We start from the raw sequence: 22,498 nt of genomic DNA on the forward strand, positions 1-22,498 counted from the left end.
GATAACTCCAGCTTGTGTCAAGTTGACACACAAAACCAGCCAGGACAACCACATTCTTCTATGTAGGCAAACATAAATGGATAAATATGCCAAAAATTCAAAAACTTCTTCAGGCATTTTTTATTCACAGACCTGATGGACATCAGAAGCAAGGCAATTCTGCAAAGAGGAATCTATAGGAAAGTGAAACTTTTGCTCCCAGCATGGGCCCACAGGGGCACTGAACACACAGCAAGGGAGCATAGCACAAAGAAACCAGACATCTGTGTCATTACAACCTTTGCCACATAACATATCCAGTGAGTTCATGTTTTTTCCACAAAGGATGACGGTTCCTCTTAAAGCCCATTAATTTTTCAGACCTCGCTATATTCACAAGAGGGCTTCATAGAACCCTGCATGACATAACTAATGTTTAAATTGCAGAGTGATCTGATTGTTTCCCTAGAATGTGGGCTCATCTAAGTAATGCCACATGGTCACAAGAAAAGATACTGACATCAGCTTGCATGGAGGAACATTAGGCTTTGTTACTCTCTCACCTCGTGATCCCATCAAAGAGGAAGTTCCACACTGTAACATGTTCCCATCACCATATTATCAATTAAACAGAAATGCATAGGGGCTAAGTCTTTGGAGCAGCCGTAGCCAGGGCTGGTTTAGTGACAGGATCCTCTAGTGACATCCTTGAAAGGGTGACTGGATTACAATGAAAGTAAAGATACAAAAGCTTCCCATTCAAAAAGTCTGTATAAAATCTATAATGTTTTAAAAAATAGCAATATTCTCAGTAGGGGTGTTACACAGATATGTCTAAAATTAGGGGCTGAGCTGGCTCATCAGTTAAGAGCACTTGATGCTCTTCCAGAGTTTGGCTCCCAGCACCCATATTGGGCATCAAGCAACAACTGCTTATAACTCCAGCTCCAGGGTTCTGGTACCCTCTTCTGGCCTCTATAGGCACCCACACACACATGACACACACATAGCACACATGTCACACACACATGACACACATATCTCAAACTAAATATATATATATATATATATATATATATATATATATATATATATATTGAATACTGAGATCATGATGGTATGTGAATAGCAAAATATAGAAACACTCAAAGTCAATGCTTATGATATCTTGTCACACCATGGCATCTATAAATGGTGTGACATGAAAAGACATAAGAGAGAGGCATGCCAAGAGTCACCAGGGATAAGCAGCCATCTATTCAGGACTTAGAGGGCTGGTCTGTCTTGATTCAAGGTTCTGGTACCCTTCAGCGCGGACACTAGGCAGTCGGTTTCCCATGTGCATATCCAGGGCTTCCTGTAGGCCAACCATGGAACTGTTCTCAGCCTTCTGAGCCTTTCAGAATTGTGACTGCAACAATTTCCCTTATGCATACTCCCTCCAGGTACACTCGCCTTCTCTACCTCCCTCATCACACCCCATCCTCAGACCTCTGATTCACACTCAGACACAGAGGTTTCCTAACTGTGGATTTTGCTACTGAGCCGGAGTGTTTGAGCCTTCCCTGGGAACAAAGCAGAAATGTGCTTTTTGTGTCCCTTTTATGCTGTCCTCCAAATTCAGGTTCATTGGAGCATGGGTAATTATGTATTTTTGCAGCAGCTCTGCACTTCATAAAGTAACTAATATTTCACATTTAACCTAGTCAGAAATAGTGTACAGTTCCCGGGGGTGTTAATTTCCCTCAACTTCTTTAAAACAAACTAAGGCTTTATTATGCTGCTTGTGATCAAAGATATTTCCTATACTATTGCAGCCTATGTTTAAGCTAGCATTTACCAGGTTATGGTTTTAGGACTATACACCTGAAAAAAAAAATCACCTGAAGAGTAATTTAAAATGCAGAGTCCTGGCACCCCTCAATGTTGTATTAGAAGAGTGAATCTTAATATATACTTGCAAATTATTCTTGTGAAAAATGATATATGGGAGTTGCTTTCCCATCTTCATGGCCCTCGACTTTTAAGATCATGTTTTATAACTCAGAGCAGTGAAGCCAAGAGCTCTCTATTGTTTTCCAGGGGATTCTATTTTAAAATTGTCTCTCTGTTCTGTCTTCTAACTTTTGGATTTTAAAATATCTCTGCTGAGGTATAGTAAGTCTCTCTCTCTCTCTCTCTCTCTCTCTCTCTCTCTCTCTCTCTCTCTCATTCTCTCTCTCTTCCCCTTTCTCTCTCACCAAAACAATTAAATACAATAAGAATGAAGAGGGGAGAGGGGAAGGAAGGATGAAAGAATCCTGAACATAGTTTGTGGGGAAATGGCTGGCATACTTAGGGCAGCAGCTGCTTCCCTGGACCCTGGGACAGATGTGCAATGCCCCCAGCTGCAGGCAACCTCTGCCCTGTCTTGAGCAGTGTTGCAAGTGTGCAGCTATTAAGTGCTAAGCAATTAATCATAGGACGGTGACACCCACACTGTCTAACCCTTGACCCCACCTCCCGGCACTTCCAGAATGTACTGTTACAGCTGACACCATCTGGAGAGCTTTGGAAACAACAACAGACCTGTAATTTGGTTTTGCACCTCCTTTGTTTCTGCTGCTTTTAAGTGGTAGGGGAGTTTAATACAAAATGTGACGTATTGGTTTGTTTTCATTCCTAAGTAGCAAGAGAAAAACAAGACTGCTGGGAAACTATGACAGCTATTTGTTTGTTTGCTTTTTTTTTTAAGTGCTGGGAGCCATTCATCAAATACCAGTTCTTTCACGTCAGTGAGAAGACCCTTTATCTCACTTTTTTTTTTTTTTTTTTTTTTTTTTTTTTTTTTTTTTTTTTTTTTTTTTGTCCAGGAAGCCATAGGAATACATCACAACTCTAGAAACATAACGCCACATGTAAATGCCAGTCTCAAACCTGAACTTTAGAACTGGACAAACAGCTTGGCTGGGGCTCAGGGTAAGAGAGCTTGCATATGTAACAAGCTCAATGGCTTGAGTTTGATCCCAGCATACAACAGCAAATGAACAGAAACACAAAGATAGCTTTAGGTGGGAAGCAAACCAGTGAAGGTGTGGTTTTTATGAAAGTTGTCCCATCCACTTCTAGCCCCTCTCAATTCAAACAGTCCATGTTTTAAGGGTCTTTTAAAACAAATAGAACTTTTTTTTAAAAGCATGTCTCTTTTGCCTCTATTTGACAAAACACTTTTCGATGGAGTATGAAAGATCATCCGGCAGACCCTAATCAGATTCATAGCTTCATAAACCCAGGAGGCACTGTCATGAGGACAGAAACCACCAGCATAGGATCAGGGAACATCCGGCATGGAAAACAGCGTGGGCTGAAGAATCCATGTTACTGAGATAAGGAATTGCTGTGTAGTCACTGAGATTATGTTTTGAAAATCACATAGTGACAAACCAAAGTGTTCACAGAGCCTTGTTGCAAAGTTTCAAAAACTGTGATTCCAGTGCTATACTTATCTAAATCCTGATATTTGTAAGTCCGTATTTGTAAGTCTGAGTGTCTGCTGAAGCTTTATGCTGTACCAAGAGATCATTGGATTATTGAATTTTGAATTATTAATCTCCCCTTTATTCATTTATATTCTAAATCTTAGGCAAAATGCTATGAGGTAAATATAACTTTAACTGCATTTAAATTAAAATTTGATAACATTTCATGCTGTCTAAATGTTAATGTTTTAACTGTCATTAGAAAAGCTACCTTAAAAATCAAATGTCAGGGTTTAACAGTAGAGTTTTAATATAATGAGTAGAGATTATTGGTGAAGAGTAACTTTCAGGCCTCCTTCTAATTTTAGCAAATATATCTTTACTGACCAAGGTGGAAACTAAATTCTATTAATTCTGTTAAAAGCAATAATAATTATAACAACCAGAGGAAGACATTTATTTATTTAGTTTTAAAATATTAATTTAATATCCTGCCATGATGGCAAATCTTGGTCATCAACCTAACTGAATCTGGAAAGAGCTAAATCCTGAGCTGCTGTGCTGTCCAGGGAGGGACTTCATCAATCGGATTGTCTGAAGCAGGGAGAGCCACACCCAAACCCAAGCAGCTTCTGGTGGAAGCCAATTAAAAGGAGATAGAAGGGAACTTTGCCTGCTAGTCTTCAGTCTTACAGGTAAGCCCATCTACTCTGTTGCTGCAGCAGTCCTTTACTGATCTTAGAAGCAACTTCTTCAAGATTCCAAGGTAGACTGAAGGCTGGCAGCTCTCTGGGAATCCTTCAGGCTGTTGTGTCAGACTGGGACTGCTGAGATACCCAGCCTCAATGACTGAACAACTACAAGATCCTGAGTTTCTCAAGTGTGAGACAGCCATAGCAGACTACCTAGACCTCAATCTGTAATAAATCTAATTAATTAAATAAATAATTATTAAATCTAATAAATCCCCTTAATACATATTCATTATATTGATGCTGTTCGTTTAGAGAACCCTGATGAACACAGGTTAAGTTTCTGCAGTTTTCATCTCATTCTCTTATTTGCTGAATACATTACAAGAAAGGTTTTCAAACAAAAGCCTGCATACAAGCACACACACCCTTACCCTGTTATCATTTTCTGGGGGGGAAAAACTGGAATAGAGTAACTTTAAATTATACATGTTCCCAGACAAGTCTCTTCAACTCTTAATGCAATCTGTAAAGACTTGTATATGTAAAATACCAGAAACAACCAGTTAACTTCACGTGTCAATGAGGCAGAACACTCAACTTGAAAAATAACCTCTATCTTTAAGTGACAGCCTTCTGGCTCCTGTGGAAATCTGTTTCCCTAGCAAGGCAGCTCACAATCACATTTGGTTACGCACATGTTCTACGTGTTATTTCCTGTCCAGAGCGCAGATTTAGGAATTCCTCCCCCATTTCTAAAATTGGCTGCATCCATAAATCTTCATATATATGAACCACCATACCCTCATCACCATTTGTAAGTATATACATATTTGTTGTGTATTGATTGTCTTCCACCACTAGAAAGGAAAACTCCACAGGAGAATAGACCCTGGCTGTTGTTTCCGCCTAGGACAGGGTCTAAGACAGAAGGCATCCAGAGACACCTGGTAAATGAATGATTATTTTACACTGTCTCCCAAGGTGACTGTGAATAATCGATCCTACATCTATATTCCCATGCTTCTATCAAGAGGTAAATTCATTTTTTTCAATTTCTTTTAATCTGAGTAGACCTTGATTTGCTTCTGCCTAATAATGGTCAGTGGATATTACCCTGTCTAATTATGGGCCTTATCCTTGTGGTTTACACAGAACCTAAGCTGTCATGAGAAGAGTCCCAGCACTGGCTAAAGGGAGACGCTTTGAGGATACAGGAGCAGGCATGTCATTCCACCAGCCAGCAATGATTTTCCACAGACCATCTTAGGCATCTGACTTTATTTATCAAAGCTCTCATGTACCACAGCTACACTAAATTGCAACTAATACCATGTGAATTAGAGATGCGATAGCTCTGACAAGCATTGGCCAAAAGGAGAATCTGAAGACATTGGTGTTTTAACATCCCTCTCCCACCACCAAGTTCAGCGTGGTGTGTCATGTAACTTGGAATACTGTGAGCCACCCATCATGGTACCTGAAATTTGGTACCATGTGGGCAAAACTATGCAACAAAATTGAACTCAAAATGTCACCCGTGGCTTTAAGCGTCCTGGCTAAAACTACAGATTTTGCAATACACAGATCCTCTTGGCAACACAAATAGTGCCTCATATTTTTTTTTCAGTCTTCTAACACATGGTGTGTTTCAAAATAATAAATACATTTTGCATAAGATTTTTTTTCATATAAATGTTATACAGATTTTCACTATCAGTCAATAGTTGGTGAAAAATTAATTTGGAGATCACTTGCTATAGGGAACATCCATTCTATATAGGTGCGCCCTAGAATATATAGAAGATCCCCTCAGTTCCCCATATTAGCAAGGATTTAGAGTAAGGACTAATGGACAAAAGCCCGTAGCATTAGATATTTGGCTGCAAGAAAAGATGCAATGAATCTAAGGATTCATTTTGGCTCATAGTTAGAGGGTGCAGCCATTGGCTCATAGTTGGAGGGTGCAGCCATTGGCTCACAGTTGGAGGGTGCAGCCATTGGCTCATAGTTAGAGGGTGCAGCCATTGGCTCACAGTTGGAGGGTGCAGCCATTGGCTCATAGTTGGAGGGTGCAGCCATTGGCTCATAGTTGGAGGGTTAAGCCTTTTGGCTCACAGTTGGAGGGTACAGTCTATCATAGACAGGTTGGCACAGGGCAGGAACAGGAAGCAGAAGGTCACATTCTGTCCACATTTACTATCTGGAAACTATCTGGAAGCCTCTCTCTCTCTCTCTCTCTCTCTCTCTCTCTCTCTCTCTCTCTCTCTCTCTCTCTCCTTGTCTTTTACACTGAGATCCTTGGCCAGGGAAATGACCCCACTCACACGTAACCTAATCTACAAACTCACTCATCATCTGCACGTCCAGAGCTTTGCTTCCACGAGGACTGCAGACCCCTCAGGGTGATAAGTAATATTAGCCCTCACGTCATGGCCATATTATTTTCAAGAACATCCTATAATCTTACTGGTACATATGTATAAATCCCATATAAAACATTAGAAAGGGACATAAAATGTATTATTTTCTTATGAAGTCCATTGCAGAGGGAGTTGTTTTTTTTCTACTGCACAATGCTCTGCTGTGTCAGATTCCTCTGTAATTCAGTGCTAACATCGTAGACTTCCTCCAGCCAAGTTGCTACTTGTATGGTGTGGCTATCGCTCTCTAAGGAGCCCCTGCTCATCTTCAGAGTATCAAGGAAGACACAGACCATCCTAGACACAGCATGTGGACAGTCTTGAAATTTATCCTCTGGTAATTTTGAAATCATTTATTTAACTTCCCAGTTAATATTTCTCTCTCAAAGGGCACATGCAAAGTTTCATAAGTTATCTATAAAAACTTGTGAAAAGGATTTCAGTCAAATATGTGATCTTGAGTTATTCTTTCATTGGATATTATGCGGTTTTTGCAATTGGAGGTATACACCTCCAAATGCTCTGGCTTGTCATTATTTGTGTGTATATTCTATCACACAGACACATATGTATACACATAATTAAAAATAAATCTTTAAATAAACCACTCATTTAAAAAAATCTTAGTTCAATCAGTCTTAGGAGGACCATGACAAAGTGCACTCTTGTCGATATTAGAGTTAATGTTGCAATACATGCCGTCAGTGCTAAGAATGATCATCACTTATAGCTCTGCTGGCAGGACAAGGAAGGGTGCTGGATGATGTGGTGAGCATGTCTGTACTCTTGGTGTGAACACACTCTCAATGATGCTTCCTTCACCATGTCGGTGTCTCTTTTCCTGTTCTGCAGAGCTGTGTCCAGTCACACTAGTGTGAGATTTTTGGATTGATTATAGAAGGTACTTGTGATGGTTTGAATATGCTTGGCCCAGAGAGTGACAGTATTAGGAGGTGTGGCCCTGTTGGAGTGGGTGTGTCACTGTGGGTATGGGCTTTAAGACCCTCATCCTAGCTGCTTTGGGAGCCAGTCTTCTGCTAGCAGCCTTCAGATGAAGGTGTAGAACTCTCAGCTCCTCCTGTATCATGCCAACCTGGATGCTGCCACGCTCGTGCCTTGATGACAATGGACTGAACCTCTGAATCTGTAAGCCAGCCACAATTAAATGTTGTCCATATAAGAGTTGCCTTGGTCATGGTGTCTGTTCACAGCAGTAAAACCCTAACTAAGACAGTACTGTTGAGGAAATTCTGTCTTCAAATATGTTGGAATAAAGGGGCATGTTTCCACTTTCAGAATGTAAAAGTTTCTGCCACATAATGATAGTAAGATAAAAGATTATTTTTTCCAGTAAATTTTAAGGTGAAAAAAGGAGACCATTCACAAAGTATCAGCAAAGAAGGGCTCTCAAGAGATCTTCAACAAAATATCAACAATGAAGGGTTCTCAGGGATACTTAATAGTTTCATGTTTGAAAGTTTACTATTTTTCAAATTTCACAATATTGCACTCCTTGTGACTTTATGAATAAGTTCCAGACTAAGGCAGAGATATGAATACTTAAATATAATACTATTGTTAAAATAATTTAAATTACATTGCCAAAATCTGTACCTCAACTTACAGCTTTTTTGAAGTAATGAAAAAAATGTCTAAAGGCTATACAGGAGATTTATTTTTTCCCCAAACAAAAGGTTAATATAATTTGAATTCTAGTTCAGAGGTCAAGATAGAATAGTAGCTTTAAGATGAGGCAAAGCCAATGGCTGGGACTGACACAGAAATTGCTACAAATTTCCCTGTTACTTAGAAACATTAATTCAAAATTATGTTGCCAAATCTAATAATCTACTCTCTGCATATCTACCACATCAGTCGTCAGACACACAGCCCATTGCATCCCTTTGCCCAGGCTGGGTGTCTCATGCCGTGGCCTGTCCAACATACCTGTCGAAGGAGGGCTTCTCTCCACAGTCAAATGCATCCTGGAGCTCCTTGACGAGGTTTGCCTGGCCGGGTAGCCGGAAGAGGCCCTCTTCCTTCAGTCCCCGCTGTCGGATGAAGTCCACACATTGCTCCACCAGCATGGGTGCCAGCCGGTTCCCATATCTCTTCTCATATCGGACTGTGTCTTCCAGTTTCTGTCCAAAAATACCTGGAAAAATATCACAGAAAAAAAATTCTACTCATTCATTGCTGTTTTCTTTTCAAACTCATTGTAAAGGACCCAAGTTGGAATAGTGGTGAGTATCTGATGTTTGTCATTTCCTGCTGATGTACAACCAGACTCATAGCACACACTCATCCAACGGATCCCCTGGTTTCCTTCTGCTACCCCTTCCTGGAATATTATAGACTTAGATAAAAAGGAAACTGGAAACCTGAGTTTCATAAAGAGGAGAGAAAAGCAGATGTTAGGCGTGGAAATTGTGTAAGGCCCAAGAAGTCTTACTCAGCAGCCATTACCTCAAAGATCAGATAATAAGAACACATGGCTTTGCTCCCATCGGTTATATAATTTATTTGTGGATTCATAGCACAGAGTCATCACATTCCAAATGATAAAACATCTTGCTGTTGAGGAGTGTATTCTTAGCCCCGTAGAAATAGCGCCAATACACAAAGCAATTCTATATGTGATGCCAAACCTAGCACAAATGGAGTCCACATACTTGTTTTAGAAAAACAGGAAGTGGCATTTTCAGGGGCAGTGGAGATGGCTGCAGGTGATAAAGCAGGGAGCTTCCTTTTAGAACGAGCAGTTCCTGGATAATGGTGTGGCAAACACTGTTTAATAATTCAGCAACCATTCACACGCCTGCTTTCTCTTGACATTTCTACTTTGGAAGCCAGGAAATAAAATGCTTCTCCCACTTGATGCTCACATCCCATACTGCAGCCTGGGAAGAGTTGCAAAGCGCTTCTGGATATGTTTTTCTTTTTGAGAAGAATCCTAGCTAGTCATCTGAGTTAACTCATTCCTTCCTTTGGCTTGTCTAAGGAGCTGGAAGTGGAGAAGCATCAGGCAGAGCTATCAAAAGAAGGTAACCAATACTGGGTAGCACCTGGTATTGACCACAAGAAGCAATGAGTTACAACTACCATGGGATCAAGAATTACCAGTAACAACTACAGGAAGTGGAGAGATAGGATCTGGTTCGTTCCTCAGACATTAAAGTCATCAATGGATTTAAAAAATTAATATTAAGTTGAGAAACATGTAGAAGAGTATGCATATTTAAGGGGCACTATACATTTCGATACATGCATACACTATTCAATGTTTAAATAAAGTGTATACATTCTTTTAAACACTTGTCATGCTTTATGATGAAAACATTAAATCCTTTCTTCTGTTTTATGTTTGTTTGTTTGTTTTTCTTCTCTTTCCTTGGAACTCACCATGTAGACCAGGCTGTCCTTCAACTCAGAGAGTACCTGCCTCTCCTCCCAAGTGCTGGGATTAAAAGCTGGTTCCACCAGGCTAGCTCATTCTGGTTTTCCCTAGGTGACTGCCACCTATGCTCACTGGCATAGCAGATGTCTTGCTCCTACCTATCACTCAGTGCAGTTTCTCAGCCTCTCCATCACTTCCTCTTGTCCAGTCTTCTCAGCCTCTGGTACCCACCACTCTACCCTTGAAGTCTAAGAGAGCAACATTTTCTGCATTTTACACATGAAAGGTAGCATGTGATATTGGATTGTCTGTGTGGTGTTGTTTCACTTAACATAATTATTTCCAGTTCCATCCAGTCAGCTTTTTGCAAAGGGCAGGATTTTATGTTTTATGGCTGAACAGCATACTTTTTCTTTTGTTACTAACTAGTTGATGGACATTGGAGGCTTTACTATGGTATAAGGTACTACAATAAACATGGGCATGCTAACATATTAATTTCTTTTGGATATATATGTATATATATATTTACATATATATCTATATAGATATATGTGTGTATGTATATATGTATATATTTGTACATATATGTATATATATATTTGTGAATATATATGCATACACACACACACACACACACACACACATATATATATATATATATTTGACAGAGCATATGGTGGTTTTATTTTTAACTTCTTGAGAAATCCAGGGTTATCATAATGCCTCTACTAAATAATAGCCATGCCAACCTGTGTAAGGGTTATGCTTTTCCTCCATTTTGGCCAGCATGCACTTGTCCTCTTCCAGACATTTGATACAACCATTCTTACTGGACTGAAGCTATAGCCCATTGAGGTTTTGCTTTGCATTCTTCTGATGACTAATGATGTTGAGCCTTTTTACAAATACCCACTGGTAACTCAGGCCTCTTTTTAGAACTACCTCTATAGGACTATAACCCATTTTAAAAGTCCAGTGATTTAATTTGCAATGCAGTTTTCTGGGTATGTGTGTTGCTTTTTCAAATGCATCATTTGCAAACCTTCCCTCCCACCCTTCCATCTCCTCTTGTCACTCTGCTGTTTTTTTTCTACATAAATCTTCGTAATTTGATGCACCTGCATTTTTCTATCTTTTGGTTTTGTTCTCTGTGCTTGAAAATATCTTAAACAGAAAAGAAATATTTCCCTTCTAATGTCCTGAAGTGTTTTCCTGTGGGTTTTGTGTGTGTGTGTGTGTGTGTGTGTGTGTGTGTGTGTGTGTAGTTTCACAAATTACAGTACTAGATTTAAGTCTTTAGTTCAGTCTGTGATAATTTCTAGCTAGTTAGAGGTAAGGATCTGGTTTCATTCCTCTGGATACTTGAATATCCAATTTTGCTAGTCAATACCTTTCTCTTTTGATTACTATGGGCTTGATCTGAAGCTGAGTTGTGTAAACCTTGTTTATGATGGCTATTGAGAGTCAAGGTTTTGCTGTTGTTTGGTGGCTCAGTATAAATGTTAGAATTGGCTTCATTTTCATTCTGGGAAGAAACTGAATGGGTTGCATGGTCTCCGGATCGTTTTAGGACCATGGACATATCTGTGTTAATTCTACTGATCCATGAACAGGTACTATCTGTTTGTCTTTAAAACTTTCCTCATTATTTTTCAGTTTTCATTGTGGAGATCCCTCACCTCTCTGGATAAATTTAATGCTAACTTCTTTACCTGTTACTGCTGTCAATCAAATGCCATTTCTGTCTTAAAGTGGATATCATACCTTAGCATTCTGTCTAAACTCCACCCCACAGTTACCTGGCAACAGCCAGGTAGGCCTGGCCCACTATAAAAGGGGCTGCTTGTCCCCTCCTCTCTTTCTTTTACTCTTGTTCCTTTGCTTCTCTCTTGCTTTTGCTCTTCCCTTTCCCCCTCTCTGTTTATTCCCTCCCCCACTTCTCCACATGCTTATGGCTGGCCTCTACTTCTCTACTCTCTTCCTCTCTCTGCCTTTCTCTGCCTCTACTACCCTCTTAACTCCCTTCCCCATGCCCTGAATAAACTCTATTCTATACTATACTGTTCCCTCAGGGGGGAAGGGATACCTTGGCATGGCCTGCAGAGGCACCCCCTTCCCCTACACCTCACGGCACCTCCATAGAACATATTCTTTTCTCTCTATCTTTTATAAACACATCAATACCAGTCTTTGGAAGAGTTGGCTCTGATCACTGGGCATAATTACAGGGCCTGGGCTGGATGAATAGCAGAGACACTGGAGGTGAAGTGCTAAATCTCACACACCAGCAGGACCTTCCTCCAGGAAGAGTTTAAATATGAGAAAAACAAGTCTCCCCTTGTTAAAGGACAATTAAACCATTAGCCTGGCACTTTTATAAATTGCAACACAACAGACTTTTAGCCCATTGGCCTGATCACCTGAGAGACAGTTTAATGCATTAAAGACAAGGTTTGCAGATTGTTCATGTGTGGAGAACATGGTCTCTTTGTCTGTGGCTTCTTTGAAAATAAAGGTTAAGTTTGATGCTTTGATGCTATCCTGTCAAAACTCCAAAAACAGAGTTTCCAGGTACTGCTACTGCTAGGTCATTTCAATACAAAGTGTCAATATTGAAGAATAAACTTGGTGTCTGTGAGGTTTTACCCTGATCATTAGATACAGAGCGATAAATAGATGACAGAGGCTTTCTTTCCAAACCCAGCAGAAACCCCAAGAAAGCCACTTTCCTTCAGCTCTTATGTGCACCACACAGTGAACCACACTCCTAGGAGAGAGTTGTGTTGAGCAATAGAGTAAATTCACATCTTCAAGTTCTCAGAACTTCTTTCTGACAATGGTCCGGGAGATGCTAAAGGGAGATCTGGTCTGTCTTGGCTGTGTGTCACTTTCGGTTGTTTGAGCATGAAGACTTGTCTTTACATTAAAATAAGAGTTTTCTTAGAAAGCACACCAAGAAATACTAAGTCCCTGACAAGCATTCTTCCCTTTCCGTATGATATGCTGAGCAGCTACTATATCTATTCATATGTGAGGAAACTGTCTCAGGGAGATTCAGTAACTTGTCTGGGTCAGAGCTCCTGTGACAGAAGGTAAGTGTGCCTCTGTCCAGAGCATTCTCTGCAAACCTTCTCTCATGCCCAGGTAGCAGAAAGCTCCCTTATCATACTTCTCACGAGTTTTCATTTTCCGATAATTTAAAGTATTAGAAAGTCCTTCCAGTGAGCCCAGTAGCCTGCTCTAAAGAGTGATAATATGCAAGTCCTGTATGCCAGGAATTTTACCAGGCATTTATCTACATTCTCATTTAATCTCACAAGACCTGGGAGGCAGGCACCACCTCCACTGCTGTTTTCCGGATGACTTACCAAGGAACTTGTCAAAAGGTAACAAAGCTAGTAAACAGGGGAGCCAATCTGTTCACAGCTGAGGAGTCTCAGAGTCACATGGGCTCAGTTGCTTATACAATAATTATTAGTGTGGAGAATTGCCACAAAGAGTGTGGGAAAGAAACCCTGCATTTCCTAGCTAACATATCTCGGCCCTTCACCTCTTGACAAGGAGAGAGGGGTTCAGAACACCAAGAATATATAAATCAGAGGAAAAAAAAATAGAGAAAGACCTCTGTCATTTCAGAGAGGACGTTGCCCAGAGATTTCATTTCTGTCACAAGAAACGTATACACCTGGCAACAAACCACATAAAAGAGATAAAACATGTAGACACTGTCCATGTGATGTGTAATCTCTGTAGGAAAATGCTAGTTTTCTGTGATGGAACTGGTCTTGCAAAGGAGAGTAAAGACTGCCAGTAGGTACTGACTACATCGCAGTTCTAGAATACAATGGACCTATTATCTCTGGCTTCCTATGGTAAGTATGAGGTACCTCCTGCATAAGATTGAACTTGAGAGAGAAATCACTGATGAAAAAAGGACATTAATAATAACAACAACAACAACACTGGCTGATTTAAAATTTTGTTTGCGGAGCAATGTAATTTCAAATATTAAAATTAACAAAAAAGGAGCAAATTCAGGTGTGCCCTTGCATCACTAATTATAGGATTAACAAGAATTTTTTCTGTGTGTGAATCATGCAAAGAGCCCTAGGAATGGTCACCTTAGAGTCTCAGTGAGAATTCACTCCCCAATAATACTGCCCCTGGCCCATCTGAGTGTTACTGGTGTGTTCTCTTTACTCCCTGGGATCCTCTCTCAGGACCTGACTCTTCCCTGGACTGATAAAGCAGATCATACAGATGAACTTAACTCTATGTCAGGAAGGTGTGTCTGCTGCACTTTGAGACTGCCTCCCTTCCTTCATACGGGGTTTATGGTTGAGGGGTGAGAACCAGCTATCCACAGAGAGAACATGATCAGATAAAGATAGTCAGACTACACCCATGCAAAACCTTAGTAAACTTAAACTGCACTCTGTGTCCTGTAGCTGCCCCCCTTTTCCTCTGATTCCTTCTGTGGTGTAACTAGTTTCATCATCACCTCTGTCCACATTTAAGTGATTGCCATTTGATATCTGCCCTGTCACTGTATAAAGCTTTTGTTGTCCTATACTTAGCAACACTTTCTAAGTCACTAGATATTTGTCATCTTTGTTTGGTTTTCGTGTCGATCTGTGTTTCTTTCTGTCCTTTTTAAAACTTGCAGCCCCACTCTTCCTCCTGGCCCTTTCCAGTCTCAGGCTTTTGGCCTCTCAGACATCCCTATGTTTCCTGTGACCCTTTCCCATAATGCAGTGCTTGTCTGAATTTTGCTCTCAGCTGTGCTCATTTCACTGCCTACATCTCCTCTGTTGGTCCTGGTGTGGTTCTGCAGGTGCCAGCCCTTCCTGGGTTTCTATCTCAGGTTGGGCTACTCAACATGCTCCGCCATATTTTAAGTGCCTATTTGACCCTTCAACACCAGTATCTCTAAACCTTTTCATGCCCCTCCCCTTCTTCTGAGATAAGATCTTGCTATGAAACCCAGGCTGGCCTCGAACCTGTGATCTTCTTACCTCACTCTTTCCATCTCTCTACACCCAACCCACTTCTGACTAAAAAGGTTGCAAGCATGAATGAACTGTAACCAGCTACAAATCTGACAGATTTAAAGGGAGCTAAACCAATTTCTCTTTCAAAGTTCTTTGACTCCCATAATCTTAATTTTATCTTCTGGTCAGAACTATCTTTCCATCTCACTGAGGTTTGATCTGGGAGTCAACCGAGTTTCTTCTTCTCTTCACATATTTAAGCTCACACTGTTTACCTCCAAGCTCCTGGCTGCTACATTAGATTAGACACTGTTTCTCCTGGCTGCTACATTAGATGAGACACTTTTTCTTGCTTGTGTTTTTGAAGACCTGAGTTGCTAACCCATGAAAAACACTGTCAGAGTGATTATTTCTTGATTTTTTTTTTCCTGAGGTGACAACATAAAACATATGGTCACTGGCAACAATCCAAACAACTCCTACAGTTGCTTACAGGAGTGGACTGGGGTACTCACAGGATCATGAACAACTCAGGTGCCCTGCATCACCAAAGGCCCACTCAGCATGGGTGACAACTCACGAAAGCTGCAGCTCTAAACCTCCCTGACTAACTGCAGGCACCCATTTAGATCATCCTGTTTCCCAAGATGGAGCTTATGAGTTTCATAACTTCCTGAGCTCTGAGATTTAACCTTAAACATTCCTGTTGCCTCTGAGTCTCTAGAGCCTCTTCTCCCGTTCAGGAGCAAATGTTCCTGCTCCTAGACCCAGCTACATGATGAAGAGACCTGCAGTTTGCGAATCACATCTCAGTGGTGTCCCGCTACTTGCCTTCCAGTGGTATATTACCTGGCCCCGATTTGTCAACAAATTCTTCCACACAATGAAGTCTCCAGAACCTGACTTTTGCCTGTTCACAACAATTGTTTGCATAGTACCCACGAAGCCACAACATCAGGCTCACTCTTGCATCTAGTACTTCCTCAAGATGTGAATTTAAATAACACTGATTACAGGTTGCTCCCGAAATAAACATGAAGTGTGTATAGCATATCTGTTTTCTAAGACAACATCTTCTGTGTACATATGCCTCTAGTCTTTAAAGTCCACAGGAGAGCTGCAGGGAGATGTCAGCAAGTTTCGGATGGTGGCTAACAGGCAAGGACAGAGCTGTTCCCAGCTCTAGATACCCCAAGGTTCACAGAGATTGAGTGTCCCTTGCCTGAAATGTTTGAACCAGCGTGGTCCCAATTTCAGATATTTTTTAGATTGCAGTGGTATCCCCTGGCCCAGATTCATCAACAAATTCTTCCATGCAATGATATCTCCAGAACCTGACTTTTACCTCTTCACAGCAACTGCACAGTACCCACGAAGCCAAGGGATCAGATTCACTTTTGCTTCTAGTACTTCCTCAGGGTTATCTTGCATATATGATGAGATATTTTAGCAATGGCTCCCAAGGTTAAACGTAGAGTTTGCCAGTGTTTCAATACATCTCTACACATAAGCTGAGGTTCATTGTATATAGGATTTCAAGTGATTTTGTGCTTGAGAGAGTTCTATGGTATGGAAGTTTCTATTGAGGAATCATGTCGCCACTAAACTAAAACGTTTCAGATTTGGAATTTTCAAATTTGTGATGTTGAGGTTCAGCACATACTCCATCATCCTCATGGGACATCTGCTGCTTCAGATCCCTGGAGCGTAACATCAACACAGGATGAACTACGCATGCATAAAACTAGAACATGCCATCTTCTAAATTAGACAAAACAAATGAATAATTTTATAAAACAAAATGAGGTATGCTGTTAATTTCTATGAAAATAAAACAGTCCTTGTTTTCCGATAAAACAAGTCAAAATTCCTAATTGTTGCTCCAGGTCTCTTTTATTGGTTATTGTAGAGTTTCTGTCCCATCTGGTTGCCAGATCACATGCTCATCAAAGAGTTAAAAAAAAAATGTTTCTGGTTCCTCTGCTGACTACAGCTCTGCTAGCAGACAAATTCTGGTACCATCAGGACTGTGAAAACTTTCAATAAACGTTCAACCTTCGTAAATGGAGAAGTCAAAATAAAATGGTTGTTTTATTACAGAACAAAGATGGCCAGCTTCTGTCTGTCACCAGCTTCCTAGTGCAAGAACCTCTCACACAGAGCTTTAAATCTAAGAGCTAAGATCCATCGCAATTAACAGTGGGTATCAATGTCTGTCAGAATGAGGGAGAGAAAGAGAGATAAAGACATGGAAAAAGAAGGGAAGTATCCTAAGTGAGGACTCTGACATAGTGGCCTCGCCTCAAATCAGAACAGCAATTACAGATATCATTGTTTACTTCCAGGAACATCGTCAGATGACGTTCATGTACTTCAAGGATGTTCTTCAATGGAATCAATCTTCTGCAAACAGATAAATAAAAGATGCCAAGTAACCTGTCTCAAAACGCACAAAGATAGGCACATATGTCACAAATACAGGTATGAATGCTTTTGAATGTCTTTTTGCCAGTCTATTTTATTAATTCAACTCTGGTGAGGGTTTTTTTCCAAGAATGCTGCATGGTTTCTTAAGATTATAGAGAAGAAAACTCAAACTTACCTAGGTTAAGTCATTCTCTGCCTTTCCAGATGTGCTACAAAGTCAGCCTTTTGCTACAACTTAGTACTGTACTTGTCAGAGATTGGTAATCATGTATTTCTTTGTCCCCAAGGAGTTTACAAAGTCATAACATGGAGAACCCGTTCTGTCTTTCTTCCATCCCCAGCACCGCTTGGTGGAGACTCCAAAATACCACTCACTGACAAATAATGCAGGTTAAAATTATTTGTGTTTGGACAATAGTATTTTGGTTGGACAAATCAATTCCCCCCAAAACATGATTATAACATAAACAGCATTCATTTTCTGGAGATGATTTTGGCTGAATCCCCATAAATATGAAGTCACTGTACTTTTACTCAAATTGCTTACAGACCAGCAGGAAAATACAGAAAGCACTGTGGTGATGTTCTATTTATAAATACCAGGCTACGTACAACCACTTAACCAGTTCACCACTCTATGAATATTAACTGATCAGGCCTATCACTATAGTTCACTGTATGCAGAAATAAAGCAGTAGGTGTATGTACTACCTATGTGTTGCTTAAGCGTCTATGGGATGCAAAGCTGGATGGAGAGAAGTGTGAGGTGAGAACCATTTATGTCTTGAACGAAGAGCCGTATTTTGATGGAGAAGAGAGCCCTATAGAAAATGGCATGAAGTGAAAAACAGGAAGTGGTGTGCAGTGTGTGCTTCCTGGGAAGAAATGGGTTAGCTTGGGAAACTGGGGGCTTTCTCTAGGTAACTGGGAGAACTGGTTAGAGTGTTTTGATAATTAGGTTTTTTATCTCTGTGGGCAGTATGGCAGCATCAGGAAACAGGGTTTGAGAGCTTGTTGTGGACACAGAGAGATCAGATGTGCTTTATAAAATGAACTGTCATGTTGGAATTTATAAAAAAATGTGACAGACACGGATGACTGTCATTGTGGAGAGCAGGTACTTAGTGACAGGGAATTGCGGGCTTAGGCAAGAGACCAAAGGTGGGGCTCAGGTACCCCAGGGCAAGCCCCCAATGTTCTAAGAGGTTATATACAATATATGCCACCATCTATGAATAGCAGCTGGGCAACTGGGGACTTAAAGTCAGTCGTTAAAACTTTAGCTTCTAATCACAGAAAAAAAAATAGTTCTTAATATCAAGCTTACAGTCATGATGAAATTTTCAAGTTTAAAAATAAACAGGATACAACTACATCATAAACTTTCTTTTACCAGTGTACAAACCCAGAATACCACAATGCCCAGCTTCCTGCCTAATCTCTGTCTTAGTTCCTAGGTTTCTAAAAACCCACAGAGGAAACCTTTCCAGTGGCCTTAATTAGTACTCAGATAAAGAAAGGAGCTGTGAGGGCACTGAAGGCCAGGGCAGGTCTGAAGAAAAGCCTGAGAGAAGTGACTGCCAGCGCTGGCACCTGGGAATGTCCCTCACTCGACCCTTTATTCTGGCACTGTTCCTAACGCTGCTGAAATCCAGAGTTTCTTATTCTTGTGGTCTACCCTTGGCAACAGCTGGAAAACAGCCCTTTCAACACTCTTTCTTTGTTTCATCTGGGTGCTTTCTTAGCTTCACACACTCTGCTCAGTCCTCTGCAGAAATGACAAGTGGAAACAGAAGGAGTCCAGAAACATGGGTCCACTGTAGGAAACACCAGAGTCAGAAAAGTTCAAACCACAAACCACACTTTTCTTAAGGCGACATTGTTTGGAGGCCCGGATTGAGAGGGAAGTCATTCTCTTTTTTAGCATCAAACTTCAAAGGTCCCTACACTTTATGCAATACTGCAGGGGTGACAGATGCATAAGGGGTGACAGATGCATGAATGCGGGCCCAGCAGCTTGGCAACAGTGCAGCTGCTGGGGACCTTCTTTCCTGCATCCCGATGCAGAACAGCAGTTCTGCAGCCAAAGGATCAGACATGAGAGGCTGCGTGCTCCCTGTCCCTCCTCCCTCTCTGCTTCCAACAGAAATCAGAAAATAGCATTTTGTAAGTGGAATATCACTTAGTCCTTGACTCAAATATTGAACATTCCCCAGATCAGTAAGAGTTTGTAAGGAAAAGGCAAGTAAGAAGTCACTGGGGAGCTTTCCTCTGCTGTGCCAGCCTGCGGGGGGACTTTTCTCCTGCTGCCTGTCCTTTGGTATTTAAGAAAAGAGAGGGGAACAGAAAGGAACATGAAGGCATACAACAGGCTTTGGGCATTCCTAGCCGTCTACTGTATGCTCTCAGCACTGGAGGAGGGGAGGAAAAAATGGAGGACACTGCCCTGCTTTGTCAGAGATGCAGAAATAATACTCCAAACATCTCGTTACTTGTAAAGGGCCAGAAAGCTCTAAGCAAAGATCCTTATCCTTTACATCTTTGTCTTAGGGCCTTTCTCAATTTCTCCCTCTGATAATTTCTCTATCAATGATGAAATCTGGCAGTGGCCATGAGATGCTCAAAGATGTTAAAAAAAAAATCTGAGAGCTGACATTATGTGCTTCTCATTTAATTTCTTTGTAGGTAAAATCTGAATGTGAGCGAACACCTTGTTGATAACAGGTGATCATGGTTGTAGCTTTTCAAGGTTCAAGTTTCCACTGTATTTGAATTTCATATTTTCTCATTTGTTGGTTGATTGCTAAGTAGGGGGTTATAACTAAGGGGTGGCAGACCCCGAAGATGAGAAGGTAACATCCCTGGATGCTGTTCCACTCATCAGCTGTGTAACTTTTCTAATTTCTCACCTTTGTACAGTTTTTTCCACACTATCACTACCGATTTAAGGCAAAGGGAACTTGAAAAAAAATTACACATAACCCTTGTCTGGAAACATTTAATTCTGTAATGCCATGCCCTTTAACTCCCTGAGAACAATTCAATTCAGAAATGCCTTAGTTTGTTTTGTAGATTATAAGTTGTTTGTCCTTTCCCAATAATGTGTATAGAAAGTCAAGGGGATTCCTACTTAAGCCAATGTCAATGAATGTCAATGTCAGAAACCTGATCATTAAAATTTTCCAGGTGGGATAGAAAGATTACAGGAGACTCCATTTGGACAAAGAAAAACATAAGACACTGAACAACAATTTGCAAGGGACCTGTTTCAGGGGTCAGAACAAGGACGCTGGATCTGAGTGTGGGAAAAACCCAAGAGTGAGTACTCCAGCCTCTCCTTTCAGACTTGCTTAGTTCCCTGTCAGTCAAGGATCCTCATAGAACGACCATTCTTAAGCCCCACCTACCCTCGCAGACAGCAATACATAGATCAATATGAACCATGAAAAAAAAAAAAAAAAAGTCTAGACAAGCAACATCGTACACAGTGCTAAGCCCTCCGTTTCCAAACCCCCATTCCTCCTGAGCCCAACGGGTCTGAAGGCTTCCACGATGGGCTGACGTTCAGACACTCGTTAGAAGGACATTAGGATACCATCTACCGACCTTTCCGGAAACTAAAGCACCGTTTGATTCTTCTGTATGTAGTTTTGGGGATGAAAGGAGTTGATGCTAAGGCACCTGAGGGGCGTCCCCCCCGAATTTCGATCTTCAGGCATCATGCAGGCCCCAAGGTTTGTGAGACCAGCTCAGGCTTCCTTAAAACCTGCCTCTGTGTGGAAGCCCACAGGCGTTCCTCCTCATGTTTGTTTATGTGAAGTGCTGAGTCCTAGAACTCCAGGGGTTTGGATCATCCAAGTCCTGAGTTAAGGTAACATCTCATTTACTCCTCTTTGGCAAGAAACAAAACAGATTACTCTCCTTCTTTTTCTTTTCCCTAATTCAGTGAGTTTTGAGGATTGTGTTGTTGTTGTTGTTGCTGTTGCTGCTGCTGCTGCTGCTGCTGCTGCTGTCTGCTTTGTTTTGTTTTTAAGTTTCTGCAGACATTCCAAAATGTCACAGGAAAAGAATTGCAGCTAGCAAGCTGCGACTACCTTCTCGAGGCAGGAACGGTTTCGTTTATTAAGAACTGTCTTCTCAGCTAGACAGAAAGTCCTCTAGAAATGTCAGCAAATGACCCTGTACAAAGGGGAGGAGGAAGAAGGACTAAGAGGCCCCTTGGGAGTACTTCTGGACGGTCCTGGCTGGCTCCTTTAATCTGAGAGAAAGGCGAAGGAATCCTTGGCACCTTCTCCAGAACGCATTCCAGCGCACGATAGATAATTCCTTGCAAAGGACTCCCCTGCTCCTTTTATGGTACCCCCTCAGCCTCTGATGCTCTCTGCAGGCTTCTCCCTTTTCCCTTCAGTCTTCCAGCTCCCCACGGAGCCGCCACGTAAGAAGAGTCCGGTGCCCATTCTCGGAGTCTCCTTGGCTGTTGCGGAGGCGGCTTTGCAGGGAGCTCTCCTCCCCCTCCGGCTCCGGTTCCCTTTTCTCAATGAGAGCTGGGCGGGAGCTGGCAGGGCTGCTGCTGCCTAGTCACAACTGCGGCGGCTGCAGCCTCCAGTGCCTGCTGGTCAGACTAGGCAGGTGCAGTAGCATCAGGAGGGGAGGGAGGGAGGATGCCTTCTGCCCTGTGAAGCCCCTTTAATGTTTTTTTTCTGACTCTGCACTGATCAAACAACTCTTTATCTGACTCAGCACCTTCTCTGCTGCCTGGCTCAGCCCCTCCAGAAAACAGGACCAAACCAACCCTTGGATTGTGACTGTGTGTGTGTATATACGTGCACATGCTCTGCATGCTCATTCTCACATTTATTTTCTTCCCACACAAGATTCACACGTTTTCCTTCCAGATCTTGTGTGGTTGAATCTAGTTTTGGATGCTAAGGTAATATGCATATTTTTATGTCACATATTACTACATATCTATAGGTTTTCAATGTGTCTATATAAATTAATTCTGGCAGCAGTAAAGTCTACAGGTGCAACTGCAAAACAAATCAACTCATGCAAGATGGAAATGTATCCTCTTCTCTGGTCTGAAAGGCAGCTCCTGTGAGCTTTCCCTCCTCAGCCCTTGTCCTCC

At 41.4% G+C, this 22,498-nt stretch overlaps 1 protein-coding gene across 6 annotated transcripts in view; it reads right to left on the bottom strand.

Moving 5' to 3' along the window:
- Arhgap24 (Rho GTPase activating protein 24) overlaps positions 1 to 22,498 on the bottom strand; it is a 375,083-nt gene that overhangs the window by 23,516 nt on the left and 329,069 nt on the right. For all 6 annotated transcript variants that reach the window (XM_076926341.1, XM_076926342.1, XM_076926343.1 and 3 more), the window contains one exon: positions 8,500 to 8,707. In XM_076926341.1, the coding sequence (XP_076782456.1) occupies positions 8,500 to 8,707 (208 nt within the window). The remainder of the gene's footprint in view (positions 1 to 8,499; positions 8,708 to 22,498) is intronic.

Source organism: Arvicanthis niloticus, chromosome 27 (assembly GCF_011762505.2).
Source record: "Arvicanthis niloticus isolate mArvNil1 chromosome 27, mArvNil1.pat.X, whole genome shotgun sequence".
In the NCBI taxonomy this organism is placed as follows: Eukaryota; Metazoa; Chordata; class Mammalia; order Rodentia; family Muridae; genus Arvicanthis; species Arvicanthis niloticus.